Consider the following 19,984-nt stretch of genomic DNA (forward strand, 5'->3'; position numbering starts at 1 on the left):
TCCTCCGTTAAGCCCGTCGTGCCCCGGTTACGCTCTCCCCACGGTGCTGTACAGCAGCAAATAATAACATTTCTATAAGTCGGTCGTTTGTATTCGAAGACTGGCGCGCATGCACCCCATTTCAATTAACGTATGATCTATGTCGTATGAGGACCCATTCCGGCACCTTTCAAACGTTAGGGCCGTAATGCGCGGGGGATCGGCTCTCTAAGTAACTCTATATCACGTCTACGTGACGCGAAACGTAGAGAAAAAAGACCTCGGCGACGGTCGATGGGGACACGACGAGGGAAGAAATCGTCTCTACTTGGGCCGCTCGATCGAGCTCGTTCATCCCGCTCCTTCTCTCAGCTTTCAGACTTTCCTACGATCGTTCCAACTTCCGACAGTACGGCCGAGTTTGCGTTTAAACGAATCACGCGCACTTGGGGAACTGTCAGATAAATCAGATCGGACCGCGCAGTTAATCGCTCTTACGAGTGGAAGCGTCGTATGCTTTCAACGAGCGATAATGCGGTTGTATAAATAATTATATAATTATCGCACGATTTCACACGTGGGAAAAAACAGGAACTGGAAAAATCGCGAGATATTTCTAGCGGAATACGACAAGAAAAATTCGTGCGAATAAACGTCGCGATAAAGCCAGCCGCGCCCACTTCGACGGAGAGAATCAAATGGGGACCGATCGAAATCCAACGCGTTTCGACGCATCACCGTCGGAGCGACCATCGAGTAGTCCATGTCGGCGCCTCCGGTGACATTTTAGGGGATCCGCCGTGCAATTTCTCCCGATTCTCGACCCCAGAACATCCATTTTATTTAGCGCGCCAGGGTCCACGGGGACGTTAAACTCGACGGCGGAGCTTTCTCTTTTTCTTCCGTCGGCCGATATCCCATCAGTGCCAGCAGGAACGTTTACAGTGGGCTGGTGTCCAGATCCATAGAACCCCCTATACTCCTCTTCTCTCTCTCTCTCTCTCTCTCTCTTTCTTCCTTTAAACGGAGTTAGCCGTGTACGGGGTAGGACGAGATGAAAATAGGGAGAGGAGACAGAAAGAGATCACCAATGCGCGAGGATAGACGGAGGAAGGCTGAGGGTGGACTGTCTGGACTCACCCCGAGATGGACACAGAGAATCGCCATTACAAATTGACAACCTTGATTGATGGCCCTCGCGGAAGGGACGACGCTGGCCGATCCGGTGGCTGAGCAGAAGAGGAAGGATCACGGCGAACGGCGAAGAAGGGAGCGTTAAGGGGAACGAGGGGTTGAAAAAGACCGGGCTAAGGGGGTTGAGCAGCCTGAATGCAGGGTGAAGTTGGGATGGGGACAGCGGCCAAGTGAGATGGAGTGGACGCGCTGTGCTACATGTTGGTTGCTCTGGTCCAGTTCGTTCTAGGGGTTCTGCTCCGAAGGACCTTCGGTAGCTAGATAGCGCGTCCCGCAAACCAACGTGGTTATATCCGTCGAAGGGCGAGGAAGGAAAGAGAAACGGAGAACGAAGGGACTGTACGACGTTATCGAGGCGCAGCCTCTCGGCGAGCGTGACGAATGTTCCGCGACTAGGTCCATAGGGAGGTAGGGTCGTTTTCAGGATGTACACTGGACACAATATCCAACGCTATGGTGAAGAGGAAGCCTGTTCTTAAAACATCTCCAATTACTTTGTGGCAAGAGCGTTTTAAAGAATACGCATGCATCGAGGATGCATTTTAATCCGTAATAATTCTCTCAGTGAGATTTATTATTTTACAAAGAATTAATAAGACAGTATAATTCGCCAATTCTTCATTCCAAACAGAATGTATAAAAAAGAAAAATTTGAGTTAGCAAAATAAGTTGTCGGTCAGGATAATCGTAAATATGAATCTCTCATCTCGACGGCAAGCGAGAAGACGAAGTGGCTGTCATAAATGACAGTCAAGCTTCCGCGAAAACAGCCGGTGGGAAAGAATATCGAATGCAGCGAGAAAAACGAGATGGCACGCAAACGGTCAAGGAATTGCAGAAGGACAGACGACGCAAACACGAATACACTCGCGTTGATCTACGACTGACTCTCGCATCCCGTCTTGACCTCCAACTACTGGCGGTATACGCGACGAATAATAAGCAAAACCGGCAATTAAGACATCGCCGATGGATACGTCGCGACTGCCTTCCCCGAAGATTCCCTCACGCACCTAACGCGACATTCGCAAACGCCGACCGGCTCGTAAACCCGCCAAAAGGGCGGAGGAGGCGAACGCGCGTGGATGAGCGATGTTTATTGAGATTATAGTGAGAAGCAATTCGTGGGAAGTCGTTTATTGCCAAGGCGCAGAAGCGGCAGGATGGAGAGGAACGAGGATGCCGAGTCTCGTATACTCGGAAAGAGTAATTACCGCGCCGCGTAGAAACGAGCCGCGACAGAAATCAGTGAATAGATCGGTCATCGTTGCGGCCACCAGTCTTTCGCCAGTAGAGCTAGACGCGCGTTGCGCAGCCTCGTTGAGAGATTAATCGTTCGCGTCGTACTTAGATACTTTATGTCGACTACAAAGGGAAAACGCTTCGCCGATCGCTCGCTCTTTAATTACGCCGTGTCGAAGATCTCGCTCGATCGAGCTGAACATCGATGTTGCGGTTTCATGCTGGACATGAATCGCGTTTACGATGTCGCTTCGCATAAACTCTGTTCATTGCGCGAACGGAAACATAATAATTATCGGTGCACACATAATTCACTAATTAATAAAAGTTAGACTGCATATAATGCAATCAGGCTGATACAATTATAACCAAAGTTCGGTACTGGTCACCTCAGGAAATCCGAGATCAAGACGAGGCAAGAAACTCGACAAATATACCTCGGCCGTATCATGGAGGCGACCGACGCCTTTTATCGCGGTATCGTCACGAAATGCACCGTACGGTCGCAGCTTTACGGTACTTCGGTGCCGCTGTTACGTTTTTACTGCGTCGTTCTGGTAGCACGTGAGGGGGCGACGATTCTACCAGTGTTACCGGCACTGTAACTATAGTATATACAGTCTCTCGATGTTGGACAGCGTCGTGTGCACTACAGCACACCGGAGTTCCACCAGAAGCGAAAACCAAGCAACGTGATGTTTTTTTCCATAAAAACGTCCGTGGATTAAAGTTATTATCGGAGAGAATACAGAATCAATTTAAGAGAGTGGTGTTGCACAGTTGGTCCTTTTTCCACACATACGAACACTATACGAATACATTTTCCCCATAGTTACTTTGCATTAGTAAGCATCCTCTTCTTCATAAAAGATAGATTTGAAAAAATAACAATCGTACTTATTTCTGAAATTTTTATTACGATTAATTCATATCTGATCAAGTTCATCACGCATTTCATGGAATACGCTTCAATATAATTAATTAATTAAACATATTCGTTGCACTAAAGCGGATGTAAAGATGCACTATCGCTTGACATGATCTCGCACGCCGTACAAATGTAACAATTGCATAAATGCATAATACACAAGGCAGATTACGCACACGGAATTTCTTCAATTATCATTATTTCCATTGCAAGATGTCAGATGATAAAACGCATCACGCTGTACTGTATCTCTCTCGCGCTCTTAGAGCGTATTACACGAGTGTATTTCCTTCCTATCCCAAGCATTGTATAATGCAATCGCGTGGCACAGTTCTCTCTCCCGCCGCGCGATATAAATCGAACAGAATTTCGCGCAAGGGAGGGACACGGCAGCAGCTTGTATGTCATAAAACGATGCGCCACGGCTTTATAGTTTATAGTTCAAGTGCCTACACATCGTGTATGATTGAACGGGGAAAGGATTTAAAAGGCATCGCGCTTTTATGAGCGGTATTAGGAACGACGACGTTAAAACGCCGCGCGTGAAACTTTACTGCTCGTACATGTACGCGCGCGAATAATTTTGTACTAATTTCGGCAAACCCCGCATTACTACTGTAAGGTAAGGGATAATCGTAATACGTCTGCGAATACCTATGTTCTGTGCATGACAATACGTAATTTACGTATGAAACTGTAAGAGGCGAAAAATAACTAGGAGACTGCCTTAGATTTGAACTCGAACTCTCCGGGATCCCTGGTTCACACGCCTAGGTCTTAGGCTGTACAGCCAATACTCCTACTGTTGTGATCAACTTGTTTTCATTCCGATCCTCTATACGACCTGTCAGTCTCGACTATCTTTCCAGATCTTACAGCTCGGCCAGCCTGACATTACATTCGTCCCCGAATGTCTCCAAATCGTCGGTTCACTCCACTTGAGTCCCTCCCAACCTCCATTTTTGGTTCACTCTTCTGAGTCCCTCCCAACCTCCATGTTGGTTCACTCCTCTGAGTCCGTCCCGACCTCCATGTTCAGGCTTCACTACCGGCCAGCTGCTTCTCAACTCCCTCCTCTCCGAGGGGTAGCGGATGAATCTCAACTGTCTTCGAGGGGTAGCGGATTTGATCCCACTTCTGAATTGTAAGAGGCGAAAAATAACTAGGAGACTGCCTTAGATTTGAACTCGAACTCTCCGGGATCCCTGGTTCACACGCCTAGGTCTTAGGCTGTACGGCCAATACTCCCCTACTGTTGTGATCAACTTGTTTTCATTCCGATCCTCTATACGACCTGTCAGTCTCGACTATCTTTCCAGATCTTACAGCTCGGCCAGCCTGACATTACATTCGTCCCCGAATGTCTCCAAATCGTCGGTTCACTCCACTTGAGTCCCTCCCAACCTCCATTTTTGGTTCACTCTTCTGAGTCCCTCCCAACCTCCATGTTGGTTCACTCCTCTGAGTCCTTCCCAATCTCCATGTTGGTTCACTCCTCTGAGTCCTTCCCAATCTCCATGTTGGTTCACTCCTCTGAGTCCATCCCGATCTCCTTGTTTTCATTCCGATCCTCTATACGACCTGTCAGTCTCGACTATCTTTCCAGATCTTACAAAACGAAACTCGCGCTAGAAAAAGCGCGAATTTTATTCTCGTATTAATAACGTTTGCTCTAATTTAAACACAGACTAGAAGGCAGAGCAAAGAAGCATTAATACATAAATCGATTTCCTATACGCTCGCAGAAGAAATTTGCATGTTGCTGCAGGCATGAAGTGCAAACGAAGAATGTATCGTAGCTGGCTTCTACGGGAGTATCGATCGTTGCAAAAGTTGCTACCATTAATTTAATCCGCCAACTACCGTTGTATGTGTGTTTCATATCGATGTCGAGATATCGGTGTGCGATGGAAGTCGCGATTCTGCGTACGATTACGCGCGAAATGCAGAGCGATCGCGCTAAATTGAAACGCCAAACAGCTCGCGCGACCCACGCACCTCGAGGAGAAAAACCGCGCGACTGCATTCTCCGCGCAGATACGGATCTACGATCGTTAGAGAGAGCGAGGTGAATCATAAACCCAGCGATCGCGACGGCGTCTCTGCCAGCTTATCGGCGATGAGCAAGAATTCCCGCGCGCGCTCGCATTGTGTAACGCGCGGAGTCAGCGCTCGTGCGCGAAGCGCATCCCTCGTCTCGGATAATAACAATGCCCCGCGGGCCGTGGAGTCAATGTGGAGCAGCTGCGATCCAAGTAATGAAAGTATGATTGATGATCCGACCGACGCGCATCATTAGCTCGACACGGAGGTGCGCACCGAAGAGGATATGCATGCTTGCAAGTCTTGACAAGTCGTGCTTCGTCGTCATCGTCATCGTCGTTTTCGTCGACTTCGTTGTTGCAGACATCGCCATAGTCATCTGGAGACGCATTCGGAATTAACGTGACTTCGTTCTAACACGATTCCTCATGGGACTCGCGTGAGAAAAGTCATGATTCGAGAACGCGTGCGGACAACCGGCGACGCTCGGGATTTCTGCGTAATTAATGGGCGGGTTCACGGATAAAATGAACGAAGTCACGGAAAAATTGACGAGGGAAAGAATTAAAAAAAGACGCGCTTGCGTTATATTTTATTAATTTGCTTTACTTTTCAAATAAGTGCCGTTTTTGCCCAATTAGATCCAGAGTTTGCTAGCGAAATTTCTAATATCCGGTATGAATCCAAAGAGATCAAAATTTATACTTAATCATCAATGAAACCAATATCCGAGGATGTTTTAATCGTTGCTGTAAAGCGCGATCGTTCCAAGGAGGATTTTAGCGATTTTAGCGATTTTAGCGTGCGCGGCCACCGATCACCAGGGACCGGGAGCGTTTGAAAGATACATTTATCTCGCTTCCGTTGGAACAAAATCTGCCCTGGGGCCTAATGCTTCGGCTATTAAGCTTTAATGGACTGCTGATCGTCGGCGGAGAGCAGAAAAGGAGCAAGCGGGGAGGGGACGCGAGCCGGAGTCTCCGAGGAATTGGAAAAATGGTCGGAGGAGCCACGAGGTGTACGAATATGGTGGATCTTCGCGCGGTAGAACCCTCCCCTCCACATCTCCCCTTTTTTCTTCCTTCTTCCACTTTCTCGGTGTCCATTTGCACCCATGAAAATATTTCGCGCGTGTCATTCTTTGACCGCGGCAATCGTCCGGGACGCGGGGGCGGCGGGAGGACGCGTAACGCCATCGATTTCAATTGCACGCACGAAAGGCGCGCTCTCTCTCGCCGATGAAACTGGTTTCCCGGTCGGAGAGCGGGCGAGAAAACGGAGGCGCGGTGCCATCGGAGCGGGCGAAAGGGCTGGGGAAAGGTCGTGGGTCGCCTGTTTGCGGCGCGATGGAGCTGTGATCAGGATTGACTCGGGATGATAATCTGGCGTACACGGGTTTCCACTTTACCCGATGCGGACGACGACGACGTTCAGGTCGCCGGGTTCTCGCTTGCTCTCCACGTCCCTCGATATCCGCGAGTACTTCCCCCCTTCCCCTTACCGCCGCCCTTGCGAATATCCCTTTAGCCAACGCTCAAATTCGCCGCCATGCGCCGCGATTATCAATGTTGCTGACTTAGTGCAAAGAAGGCTGCTCGATGACCTGGAAGACAGTCAATCTACCATTTACCGTAAATAAAATGGGAGATATTTGTTGGAGCAAAGCTTTTGAAGTTTGATTGCGAAAGAAAATTATGTTCTCTGTGAAGATTTCGTACAGCAACAATTGATAGTATCGTTATTAACTCGTTCTGTACATTACGATATCGATGACGCGCCTGTGGATTTATATAAAATTCGGAGATAAGACAGAAACGTTTAGTGCTCACGCCGGACAGAATCTCACAGACACTCGAACGTTTAGTGCACTCGGCGGTGAACGATACGTCTTTCATTCGCGCACAAAAGCATATTGCGAGCCATCATTTGCAGAAGTCCCCGAGGAGCGCACGCGTCAATTCAGAGAAGGGAGAAAGAGGCACGAGAAAAAAAGAGAGCGATTACTCGCCATCCCAGGAAGCGCGTTCCGTGGATATGTTCGGATGGTGGATGGCGGATAAAGCGCCCCTAAAGCCCAGTTTCAGCAGAGCAAACAACCCGTAACTCAGTGAGTGTTTATGAGGGGGCCAGTCGTAAAAATACGAGGCGAATCGGGCTCTCTCTTTCTCTGTCTCTGCGTTTCGACCGTTTAGTCGGCCCACCCTCGCCGAACTTTTCCTCGGGCGGTCCGCGGTACCCGACCCGCGACAAAGACGCGGCCGACCACGGATAAGGAATAAGAAAAAGACGAGCCACCGGCCGATAGGGTGAGAGGAGTTTCCACCGCGACGTGGCGGGAGCATGTTCCCTGATCGTAAAACTCGGTCTGATCACCGCTACCAATTATCCCGCCGTTATCCGAGTGTTATCCGAACGTTATCCGGAACGTTATCCACCTCTGCCCGCCTCGTACTCCACGGAAGAACCCTCTCGCCATCATCCGAATCACTACCGAGCCCTTGAACCCTTACCCGGGAGGAAGCCGGAGAAAGAGAAAATAGTTCCACCCTAAACACGAAGGCTCGTTGTTGTCGCCTTTTACTGCAAACGAAGTGATTCTCTCCTCGTAAACGCGCCGTCTTTCCAGATTATTTGAAGGAATATCCGCGATATCGAACTTTTAGTTCTGTCGTATTAATTTATTCCTTACAGTCAGACTCTTTATGTCCGTATATGAAAAATGTATATATATATATACATTTTATAATCATGCAGGATATTACATTATTATAAAATTTCTTTTGGAAAAAATAATTTTCTAATGAAACAAATAGTATAAAATATGACAGAAAAGTTGAAGTCCAGATTATTTGAAGGAATATCCGCGATATCGAACTTTTAGTTCTGTCGTATTAATTTATTCCTTACAATCAGACTCTTTATGTCCGTATATGAAAAATGTATTTATATATATACATTTTATAATCATGCAGAATATTACATTATTATAAAATTTCTGTTGGAAAAAATAATTTTCTAATGAAACAAATAGTATAAAATATGACAGAAAAGTTGAAGTTATATTTTTATTAATAAGATTAGTAATGCAAAATACTTTAGATATATATATAATCTTAAAGATTTTTAAAAATAAAATCTTAAAGAATGCAAAGAGATTTTTATTCGAAAAATTGATTAATTAATTAATTACCATTATATAAGTAAGTATCATGATATGTGTGTGACGGATAAACATATTCGTAAGGAATATTCAGCATAGAAGGCACCATGTTATGTATGTCGATAGTGTCGTGAGAGTATGTGTAAATATCTGTTGTCATAATTGGACTCGTCTTACCGGCTCGATTACTCTGGTCGATCATCGGTTGAACGATTCTACGTCTCGCGTTGATGAACCTGAAACACACGAAAACAAATCACATTCATAACATAATCGATTAAACTGTATGTTACTGCATTTAATCCAACACGAACTTTCGATGAGATACATTTAATAATCCTACGATTCTCTCACAGGTTGCGATAGATTTGGTTTTACGCGTAAAATAAAAAATAAAATCCATTATTTGTTTTCGCACACTGAGAAAAATTTTTCATCGGATAAACCGATTAAATAGTTTTCCGATTGTTAATTTTGTTTTCCGATTACCTTCATCGGATATGTCCGATCATTTTCCTTCGTCTTTTATGCACTTTAATCGGATATATCCGTTTGTTACTATGTTACTAATTTTTCTCAGTGCAGCTTTGCCTTACTACCAGCTTGCGAGTGCTGCAACTTTCGTTTCCTCCGCATTTCACACTCGTCTTTATGTAAGAGAACTTGTTCTGACATGGTCCGTTATCTTCATAACAATCAAGAAAAACTGAACGGCAACTGGCTCGGGAGATGAGCGAATAAAATCGGAAAAATCCGGTGAGGAGGAAACGGCATCCTCGATACGTCATTAGCCGCATCGAAGAAGCTTCCATACGAGCGCTTTCCAAACAATAGATCTGCGGTCTGTTTCGATGTTGGTCGAGGTCCAAGAGGGTGGTAAGGTTCAATACAGTGTGAGATAGGGAACGGATGAGGAGAGGAACAACGGAGAGAAAGAGCGAGAGGGAGGTAGGATGTGCGAGTGAGACGCGAAGAGGAAGGGCGTACGTCAGCCGACGTCAGCGTCGCGGCGCCCTAATGGGCGCAGACGCCGGAAGTGATTGGGTTTCTGCTCGACTGACTCGAGCAACCCCCTTCTCGTCGTGGAATACCCGGTTCTCTGTTCAGGGGGGAGAGAGGGATAAGGAGGACGTAGGCAAGCGCCGAGGAAGCGATGGCACCCCCTCTTGTTTTGCAGCACATCTTTCTTGCTTAGTCTCACGCCTGGCCGACTCCCAGGAGAGTCTTATGAATAATAATTATTAAACTCTCCTCGCGTCTCGCTCTCGCCACCGTATGCACGCAGCCATTGTCGCAGTCAAGGCGCAGACAGTGCCCGCAAAGTCGTTCGGCAAGTCGTCGTAAGTCAAAAGGAGCTCGTCTGACTGACTAGTGGCGAGGGACTTCGGAAGTGATTAGCGTACATGTGCATGAAGGCATGGAAATGATCATGAATTTTGACAATATCATCGATCAACTATCTAAATGCGCGAGAAATGATTCTAAATTATTTGCAACGATATCGATATCAATATATCGCAATCCTATATCCGACGATATCACATTCAATGTGAATCAGATCACAGAAACGTGTAAAATTTGATTCAAGAATTTTACTACATAAATTACTTTAAGTATTTTTTTTCTGCAGGAAGGAGTAAAGAGAAGAGAATATAATCTGCTTTAACTAAGGCATCAACATAATAAGATCGATTATAGTAACAATATGCAAAGGATCTCTTTGCAAAACTTTGCAAGGATATAATGTGACGATAGTTACATGGGATTACTTTAAAGTCAAGGCCTTGACTATCGGTAGATGAAAGAGTATCGCCACGCGAGTACGAGGCCGAGGGCGCCTCACCAGCCCCCGGATACTCCTAAGCGCCTCTGATTCCTCTTTGGCGAGGTAGGCAGCGTGTCACAGCCAGCTGACTACCGCCAACCACCCCCGCCCTTCCACTAGCAGCCACGGCCGCCGCTGAAATATCGCCCGAACAATGGCGCACCATCCCCTAACCGAGAGAGAGAGAGAGAGAGAGAGAGAGAGAGAGAGAGAGAAGGGACGGGTAGAGGGATGAAAACCGTGGGCGACTGCCCAAACCCTCTCTCGAAGAGTTTGGCGAAAATCAACGAAAATATCTTCCCACCGGAAAACTTAAGCCCAACACGTTGCGGGAACGCGACAAAATTTTACGGTCGACATCTCTGCTTTGTGCTCGTCGACAAAAATGTTAATGCATTTTTTTAGGAAAACGAAACAAGAACTTAAATACTGAAACAAATACATATTCCGCAGATATTCAGCGGTACGCAAAGCAAAAATAATCGCCACTTAATCGATCGCGAATGGAGAAGAGAGCAGGGGGAGAGGCCTCATGGCAACGAGAGGGATCCAAAACGAGGTGAGCATATTGTTATCGAGGTGGCTGCCGAGTCACCACCCCTAGATGACAAAACACTTTTCGTCGCGCCCTCGTCAGGGCTTTCAGGATTTTAATGCAGTTTTGATTATGAATCTGGAAAGGGGGGGCTCTCTCGCAGCGCTTCGTGAAACGGACCTGCGGCCGGGAACGCATTTCGATGTCCGGAAGGGTGGAAAATGGGCCGAGTTGCTTCATCATCGCAATACGAATTTTAACTCTGCATAAAACGCGATACCACTAAATTGATTACTTGAAAACGGGGATTCAAAAACAAAAGGCATCTCACACGTAGGTATATCGCCCAACGCGAAAATAAAATACCTGCTCGCATTCTTTCGCGTTTTCCTTAATAGTACGTTTCGTTTTCGGTCTCGTTTTTGTCAGTCGAGAGATGGAAAACCATTAACGGCTGGCGAAGTGAATCGAGCGCCGAACGAACGAATTGAATGAGCGCCTCGGAAATCGCCGGTGAATTTCAAACGGAATTTCGAAGGGCGGCGCGCGAGAGAATTATTGACAAATCGCTGACGTACGGGCTTACCTCCGTATCGCCGTTACTTTTTACGAGGAAAGGGGAAACCAACAACATATGACACGTTTCTGCGAGAAAAAGACATAAAACGCAGCGCCGGGCTATGACGCGTGTGTCTCCCACATGATCCCTCGTACCGTGACTAAATTTAGTGCACTTCGAGCGCATACATGAATAATGCCTGTATTTGCGTATACATGCGATACACACAGTCCCATGTATCGACTCGACCTCGAATGGCAATTCGAGAGACATTCGAGATAGTACATACAACGACGGTATGAGACTTTGGACTGAACTCCAAATGCTCGTCGCATACAAAATTCATTTCCGCCAGAGCTCAGCAATTAAAACTAAACATTATTAATTAATAAAATATAAATAATTCTCGAATGCCTGAAAGATGCCGCAGGGAAAAATAATCTTCGTACGAGCAAAGATACGTACACACCTTCCAGTTATATCGAAAGGAATGACAATGCAAGCCAGGCAAGAAACGCGAAGGGAAAGAGCTTCCTTGATTGTTGCGCGGGTGCGCGTGAGCGGAGTAGCGACGATTACTGTCGCGCTAGCAGCATTTACTCTCCGACGGCATTCGCAATTATCGGGGAGCTTCCATTAGTTAACTGCAGTCGATACGCGGTGCACCAGGGCCCTCGCATCAAAACATCATTACTGCCCGGACACGGGAGCGCGAGAGCCGCCGTATTCGCAGTACTATTGGTAATCAATTTCGCCCCCGTGGCGTACTACCGGCGTAGAGCCGCGCTAATGCGAGGCCTCGACGTTCGCGTCGCATTACGGGAAATCGAAAAGGCAGCCTCGTAATGATTACGCGTTAGAAAACGAATCGAGCGGTGAGGGAGTGGGCAGATGAGTCGAGTAAAAGGACTGCTTTAATTAGAAATCGAACGAATGAGCAAGAGTTGATGCGATTTCCGCTGACCGGAGAGCAGGAGAGAGATTGAAGTAGAGATGGCGAGTTTTAAGAAAAAATTATCAACGTCTTATCAGAATTTTTATTATTAAACAGAAAATTATTATGAAAGTTTATTATTATTGGAATCGTGGAACTCGCCGTTTTACGCGTATATCTGTGGAGGATTTCGGTCAACGTGCGGTGAAATGATCACGGTATAATTATTTTTATCGAATCGGACCGTTGCGCGCGACCTACAGTGTTAGATTATTTGCGTAATTACCTCTTCCTGCATCGGGAACGCAGTTAATGAGGATCCGACCTCGCAATCCTATTGGCAATCAATTTTTATCTCTCCAGCGAATTACCACGGACTACTACCGCTAATGCGAGTTGCCGTTGCATCAGAGAAAACAGCTGTCATAAGCATTGCATTCCTCAAAATGAACACTTATTAAGGTACAGTTGTTGTATAAAAGCAAAAATATACGTCGTTTCGTATCTCAAATCCAGCAACCATTGTGCAAATAATGCGTCGTTTTATATTGCAAAAGGTTTGCAATATAAACAATCTATTCCAAGTTATGTCGAATACAACCTGACTATTTAAATTGTCGAAACTTCTGCATTTCGCTCTTTTTTAACAACTTATATCTAGCTTTCATATTTACTCGATGCAATCTCTTTCGGAATAATCTGACGTACATAATCCATCATGAAAAAAATATCAGTTCCTTGCTCGAAATTCTTTCTTTTTTCCTCGACGATAAAGTTATAAATTCCGAGGCATTGCATTATCGCTCGTTTCTTTTTCCCAAAACTATTTTGTTGCGCCAACAAAAAGCTCATCACTTCAGCTCGCGCTATCGAGCGAGTGGACATAAATCTCAGCGTTCATAAGACCGGCATCGACCGCCCCTCCCCCGCATCACCGAGGTGCATTTACGATCGATAAAATCATTTTATCCGAATATAATGCACCGTTCGATTCACGCGCCGCTCCCGGCAAAGTTCTTTTTTGCTCTCCGCTCTCCCTTCACGCCGCCGATCTCGATCGCAATTTTATTGTAATGCGCTTGAGCCGATCGTGCTCGTCTCGCCTGCACACTGCCGGATCTTGAAAGTGCGGCGCCGCGAACAAACGAATTGAATCCCTCCACGCAATACATAATTCCCGTTCGACAAATTCAATGAGCATTGTGGACCGTGAGCGTCCTCCTTCCACCGTGTAATCGAGTTTCCTGCAGGCGGAGACCGCTAAAATCGCGGCCGCTCGCCCCCGCGACTCTGGGGGTTGCTGTCAGCCATACAGACCGAAAATTGGCATCCGTGACTGTTGCACCGAAATGCAAATTAAGTAAGAACTCACGCAGGGGTTTCGATTACCTTACTTGTTTCACGTAAACTCAAGCCAACTGTGCGATAATCGGAAAAACCCTCGCAACGAGAATCATCGTACAACGCACGCACAAGATGAGGAAACTAATCTCCATCCGATCTAAATTACGGCTTTTTTAAAGTTCAAAAAAATGAAAAAAGCCCAAAGTATCGGGAAAAGAAGACAGAGCGAGAGGAACGAGGTGGGCGGGCGGTCCGCGTCACGACGCGAGCAAACTACCGCCGAATTCCCGGTGGCCGCAGGGGCGCAGCGATATAAACGCCGCGAACACACGCGGGGACCGGCGATCGCGCGTATCGGATACGCGTAGACAGGTTATGTGTGTCAACAAAGCGATTTAACACGCGACGTGTCACTGATAGCTCCCGCCGCCGCAACGGCCGCATGGCTGCCTGCATCGACGTGCTCGGCTGGACGTGTGCACCTCGGCTGCGTTTAATCTATGGCTCTGCTGCAACGCTTTTTCGGAAAATTCCCACCCCGCGCGCTGCCGCCACCCTCCAAGCCCCTCTGCCGTCCCCCCGGAATTTATATAATTGTTTTGCCGGGGTCGCCACTAAATCGTGTCGCAGAGCGCGATAGCGCCGGCGCGTCGTTTCGCGTTGATGTTGATGGCCGCTCCGGTGATCTCGCCAATAAAAGGATCGAGAGGGAGCGCATCCGCAGCGTTCGATATCAGCGTATCTGCCGGGATCCGCGCCCGTACGCTCGCTATACGCGCGGAATCCCTTCGATTTTTGCGCGCGAAATCCTGCTTTATAGTGATTGTTTCCCCGACGTGAGCAGGCAGCGCGCGGCGGCCACGAGATTTGCGAGTACGAAGTAATTTTGACAAATTCGAGGCTGCCGGTAAAACCGATGGGGCCCCATTTCGAGAAATTCTCTCGTGGTTTCTCGACACCTCGAGTTTCAGGTGACGGATCTCACGGGCGAATTAGCGCATTGCCAGACACGTCGATTAGGATACCATGGATTAATTCCGCCCTAACGGATCGGCGACTTAGGGACCCCATGTAATAGGGCAGATATTGAGGCCACGTTGCAGCCATTTCAGCCTCCAGCCCGGCCGAATGCGAGACGGAGCTGCTCGCTTCGCCAAGGCAAGTTATTGGCTCCGCAGCTGTCGCAACCCTCCCCAGTCATGGGGTAGTAGCGAGGTACTCGAGTCGATTGTCACCGGCCACCTCGTCGCCGGGGTCAGACTCATCTCGTCGCCGTCCTCATCGCCGTCGTCGTCGTGCCGAGGGTTGATACTACCCGGTTGTGCGCAGCACCCAACACCCTACGCCGTCTACTTTGCTCCACGCGTTACGTCGTCCCCTGGAGCCTGATTTTCACCCCATCCTACCCGAGTGGCACCCGCGCAAGGCCGGCGCTGACAGAGGCGTCAGCTTGTAACAGTCTCTTAAACTCCGGCTACGGAGCCACTATATGTACCAACTGCTGACGCCAGTTATAAACTGCCGGCCGCCCTTTCCATCTCCTCTCCCCCGCAATCGCGTGCGATACTCGCGTGGATGGCGGAAATGGCGATGTCCCGTTTTCTCCATGTTAACGCCGGCTGATGTAGATATTATGCCGAGCGTCCCTAAATTCACCGAAACTGCCAACTGTCCGCGATCCCTTTCCATGATTTGAAAAATCGTTTTATGGTGATCCTTTTTTCTATAAATTTATCCTTCTTGCAATTTAAATCGTACATTATCCTCCTTTTCCAGCTCCATAACAAAATTGAGGAATCTAGAGAGAGAGAGAACTTCCGTTTTCTCGAGAAAGACATTTGTACTTTGGGATCATTCGTGCGCTTCTTCGATTACCTCGTGGCCGCGGGTCATTACGCTGCCCCTCAAACTACACTTTAAATAAAATATGTAGGTACTATTCCTCGGATAGTCGCTCACGAAGAGGCTCGCGCGAAACCGGCAAGGAACTACCGCAGTTACCACATCGTTCCTGACGTAAATGCGGTCGTTGTTTAGGCGGGTAATAGCACGGTCGTCTCGTCACTCATACCAGAGCACGCAGCCTCTGACCGATCTCGGTGATTTTCGGGCGCGGGTTTACCTCGGGTCTCCCAGCGCGTAAACGCGTTTTATTTAGATTTCACGAAAACGCGGAGCGGAGCAAACGCACACGCCCCGCCGCGGAGAAGATAAGGGGTCGTTTAGATTGACCGCTCGTCCTCAGGATGGCCCTAAAGCGTCCCGTTTACCATCTCACGGTCGTGAAATCTTTTCCCTACATCTCTCTTCGCCATCAGCGACACCACGGATGTACGAGAGCGTATACATCCTCCTGGAGGAGCCGTCGCGTTTCTCATTCCGGGTTACGACTTCCTCCCTTTCGCGACTGCCTCCCCATCCTCCCTGCCGGTCTCTCGGTGTTCCCGTTACGTTCACCTCACAAGCACGCGTGCCCCGCGGGCCGTCGAGCCACGTCGTCCACGATCGCAGCGTGGAAACCACGGCACGATTTTCGACTACGGAGATTTAGGGGTCAGTGATATAGAGGAGGAATAAAACACGCGCCTTGGTGCTCTCGGCCGCGGGGGAGGCTCGACGTTAGCGGCGGATCGAAATTTTTATCCGCGCGAAATAGAATACGCGCGTGGTTTATGGGTTTACGCCGCGGGGGGATTCACGGGGTCCGGGCGGTTTTTTATATTCCTCCACGGTCTTTCTCTCTCCTTTCCCTTGGTCGTCCCCGGTGCGCAGTCCCGCGCCGCGCGCCTCCGCGGAGCGCGCCGTAGGGGCTCGGCCGTGTGCGCGGAATTTGAATCCTCTCGTAATAAAATCCGGGCTTTATGCGACGGCCTACGGTATCCCGCGCGCGCCCGCGTGCGGCCCGCGCACATTTACCCACGAAAAAAAGTGAAATGCATACAGGTAGGTTACGTGTGTACGGGGGATACCTGTCCCCGCTCGCTTGTCCGAGGTATAAGCGTCGCCGTTGCACTCGGGCCACCGCATCTCGCCTGGCGGATGTAAATAATACCGCGAAATCGCTACCAGACGCCTCTTTTTTTCTTCCCTCTCGCTTCTTCGTCCGATCGCGCCGTCGCTGTACGAATCGCTGGACGCAGAGTGCATCGATGTGCGATTTTGCGAACGCAAGAAGTGAAAGAAGCGATATGCAGAAGTTACAATATAATTGCGAAACTACAATTTCCTGTTTTCTCACCTAGATCACCTAAATCATGACGATAGTTTGTTCGATTAGAGATTAGTTAAAACCTGGCACTATTATGTGCGTAAAATTTTGTTTACGTCACGATTACCGAGTCCAGCCCTCTCAGTTCCCTCACACGACGTGTATTTTTCGCGAAGACTTATGGAGATGCAATATACATTATACGAAGATGAGAGATGAGGATCTCACGCGGAGTTTAGTGCGACAAGAACATACGGGCACGGACGAGAGGTCAGTTCTTTATGATTCGATGGTGGATACCTGCTCACTTTTGGTCGCGGCACGTCCGTCACGCTTGTACAACGCCGCTCAAAAGACAAAAAGAATGAACGAAGCGAGGGAGAAGAAAGGGAGAGAAGGGAGAGAAAAAGGTACGATGGAAACGACGGAGATCGGCAAAGTCCTGCAAGCAAGTTCTCCGGTAATTTGTAATTCGCAGGTGGGAAGCGAGGAGATGCAAGATACCGGGAAGATTTAGTGGAGAGAAGCACGGCCGGCAAGTAGACACGACGTCGCTTGTCCGCGGTTTTTGCGAGCGATGTACCGATGTCATGCGTGACTTTAACGAGAGGAAATTTAGAACCGCGTGATGCAATTCTTTGTGCCGCCTGACGTCCCCCGTACGGCGGTTTAATAAAGACGTAGGATTGGCTCGTGTGCTTCGTATCTTATGAAACGGCTTCGTCAAGTGCGCGCGGAATCGAATTTCCTCTTAATTAATAATCAGACAGCCTTCCCCGCGCGAAACGGAGGATCGCGCATAATCAGATTTATCGTTGTTGTTAGTTGCGGCGTTCGGATATACGGCAAAAATATACGTTTGACGTCTCGATGTAATTCGATTGAGCCGATGAAAATTTGGCACGTTACGACAGTGAATTAGCGAACCCTCTCGCTGTTCAAAAATCATGCTCGGTCTCGCACGGCATAATCTCTCATTAACCGGCGCGAATTCACGTCGCACGTGATGTAGGACAGGCACTGCAACGCAGTATCCAGGGTGGCGTATAATTACCCGGAATGGGCGGGGGCGCAAACGTTGATAGCGAAGTCGAAGTAAATCGGATTACTCGGATATCATCTGCGTAATGTATGTATGCAGGCATGTATACACGACGGCTGTATATACAGGATGGCGCGGCAGGAAAGAGAGGGCGGCAGCAGCGGCGGCGGTGGGGTGCGTTTCTCCGCTCGAGGGAAATAAGGGTGGCGCGACCCAGGAGATAAAGGGTGCACTGAGCGGGCGGAGGGCGCCCCGGCTACGACATGTTTTTCTAGACAATTTGTTCGGCAACATTAATCACCGGGAGCGTCGCGAGACACGGGGAACGGCAGAAAGGGGGTTGTGGAAACCGTCACTGACTATCGCGATCTTCGCTATTCTTTCCGAGCGTTTCGGCGCGTGCACGAGAGAGAGAGAGGAGGGAAGAAGAAATCAAATTTCACGGAGACCATCAAAATACAACTAAACCGAAAAAAGGAAGCTTTCGCGAGAGCATGACGTGTCACGCGACGGATCCACGCGAAAAGTCGTAAGTTTCCCCAACGGATCGATCGAAGCGTCCCAATTACGTCCTCGCGCACATGGAGAACGCAATTAGCGATTCGGAGAGAATGGGCTCCCGCTGCCTCGCGAAAATTACGTTCCTTATCGAGCGTGCGCTCGTAACTTCAGATTAATCCGCATTTATATTTTAAGCCGCGTGCACCGGCCACGTACTCGAAGCAGCTGCAGCGATGTCGCCTCCGCCATCGCCATCGCCGTCGCCGCCTCCTCCGCCTCCTTTACCTCCACGGAAACTACGACGCAACACACAATACCGTGAGATGATTATCTGGAAAACTAATTTCGCCGACGCGCGTGTTGTTGCCCGCCGCCACCCTCCGCCTTCCGTACATTGCCCTTCAACCCTCTCCCTGCACTGCACCGCGGCTTAGGTCGAAGGTGGCGGACAACAAGGAACGAGCGGGCATTGTTGCAATCAAGACGAGAAAGAGATGATTAGTCGCGTTTCCAGCGTCCTTTCGCACTCGTCTTGCTACTTCTCCCTCTTCTCGCTTTATCTAGAAGGATTACTCGTTTACAAAGTCGATTTAAGCTTGCCAACGTTAATATGGAAATTAACGCTTCTACCAGTTCTCATACAGTTCTCTCAATTTTGTTACGTATATTATTATTTCCTACCGGCAACATTTTTCTTGCGGAATTTCATTCATCAAACTCGGAAATATTAATAGCACCGTCATTGGCATATTTGTACGCGCTTTGAAAGATATTTCCAAGTCGGACTCGGTGCACCTCGGCAGAAGTAATCCATTTCAGAATTTACTTTACGAGCAATTTACTTATCGCCACTGAGAATGTATTCCACGTGACCGCTTGCTTTCTGCCGCCATATCCCACTGCTGACATAACGCACGGTAATTTCCTATAACGGTCCAGAATGGTCGTGCGTGAGGGCACAATTTCGACGTGCATAGTACTCGTACGCAGGACGTGCGCGCGCGCGCACACCGCGTACGCACGTTCGGCACGAGGCTATTTGTAATTTTCATTATCTCAGCGTAAAGGGGAACATTTAGGTGTCGCGGCACGTAGGGAGTTAATAGGGAAACCGGTCCTTTGGGGGTGAGCGCGCAGGTCGTTCGTTTTTGGGGGTTGATACGCACCGTCTATCCCTCTCAATCTCACTCTCATGCGATTGGCTGTCATACGCAGTGAAGACAAGAGCATTTCTGATGTTAAAGACATGTCTGCTGTTTTTAATTCGCTGCTAGTGATTTCTTTCTTTAAAAAGATAAAGCGCTATTAACGCAAAACTAAATATCGATGTTTAAATTATAATTTTCTTGTCGGTCGCGGCAAATCACGGATACACGTCTGCGAAAAGAAAATCGCTGGCAAGAATAGAACGTCGTGTCTAGAATGTTGCGCTATTATTATTCTATCGAAGGAAAAGCATCTGCTAAGAATTCGTGGTGGACCGCGATGGT

General features: G+C 48.3%; 1 protein-coding gene across 3 annotated transcripts in view; it reads right to left on the bottom strand.

The window, feature by feature from the left end:
- LOC105283299 (homeobox protein homothorax) overlaps positions 1-19,984 on the bottom strand; it is a 429,006-nt gene that overhangs the window by 21,057 nt on the left and 387,965 nt on the right. For all 3 annotated transcript variants that reach the window (XM_026975099.1, XM_026975100.1, XM_026975098.1), the window contains exon 12: positions 8,724-8,782. In XM_026975099.1, coding sequence (XP_026830900.1) covers positions 8,724-8,782 — 59 coding nt within the window. The remainder of the gene's footprint in view (positions 1-8,723; positions 8,783-19,984) is intronic.

Source organism: Ooceraea biroi, chromosome 14, assembly GCF_003672135.1.
Source record: "Ooceraea biroi isolate clonal line C1 chromosome 14, Obir_v5.4, whole genome shotgun sequence".
NCBI classification, from domain to species: domain Eukaryota; kingdom Metazoa; phylum Arthropoda; class Insecta; order Hymenoptera; family Formicidae; genus Ooceraea; species Ooceraea biroi.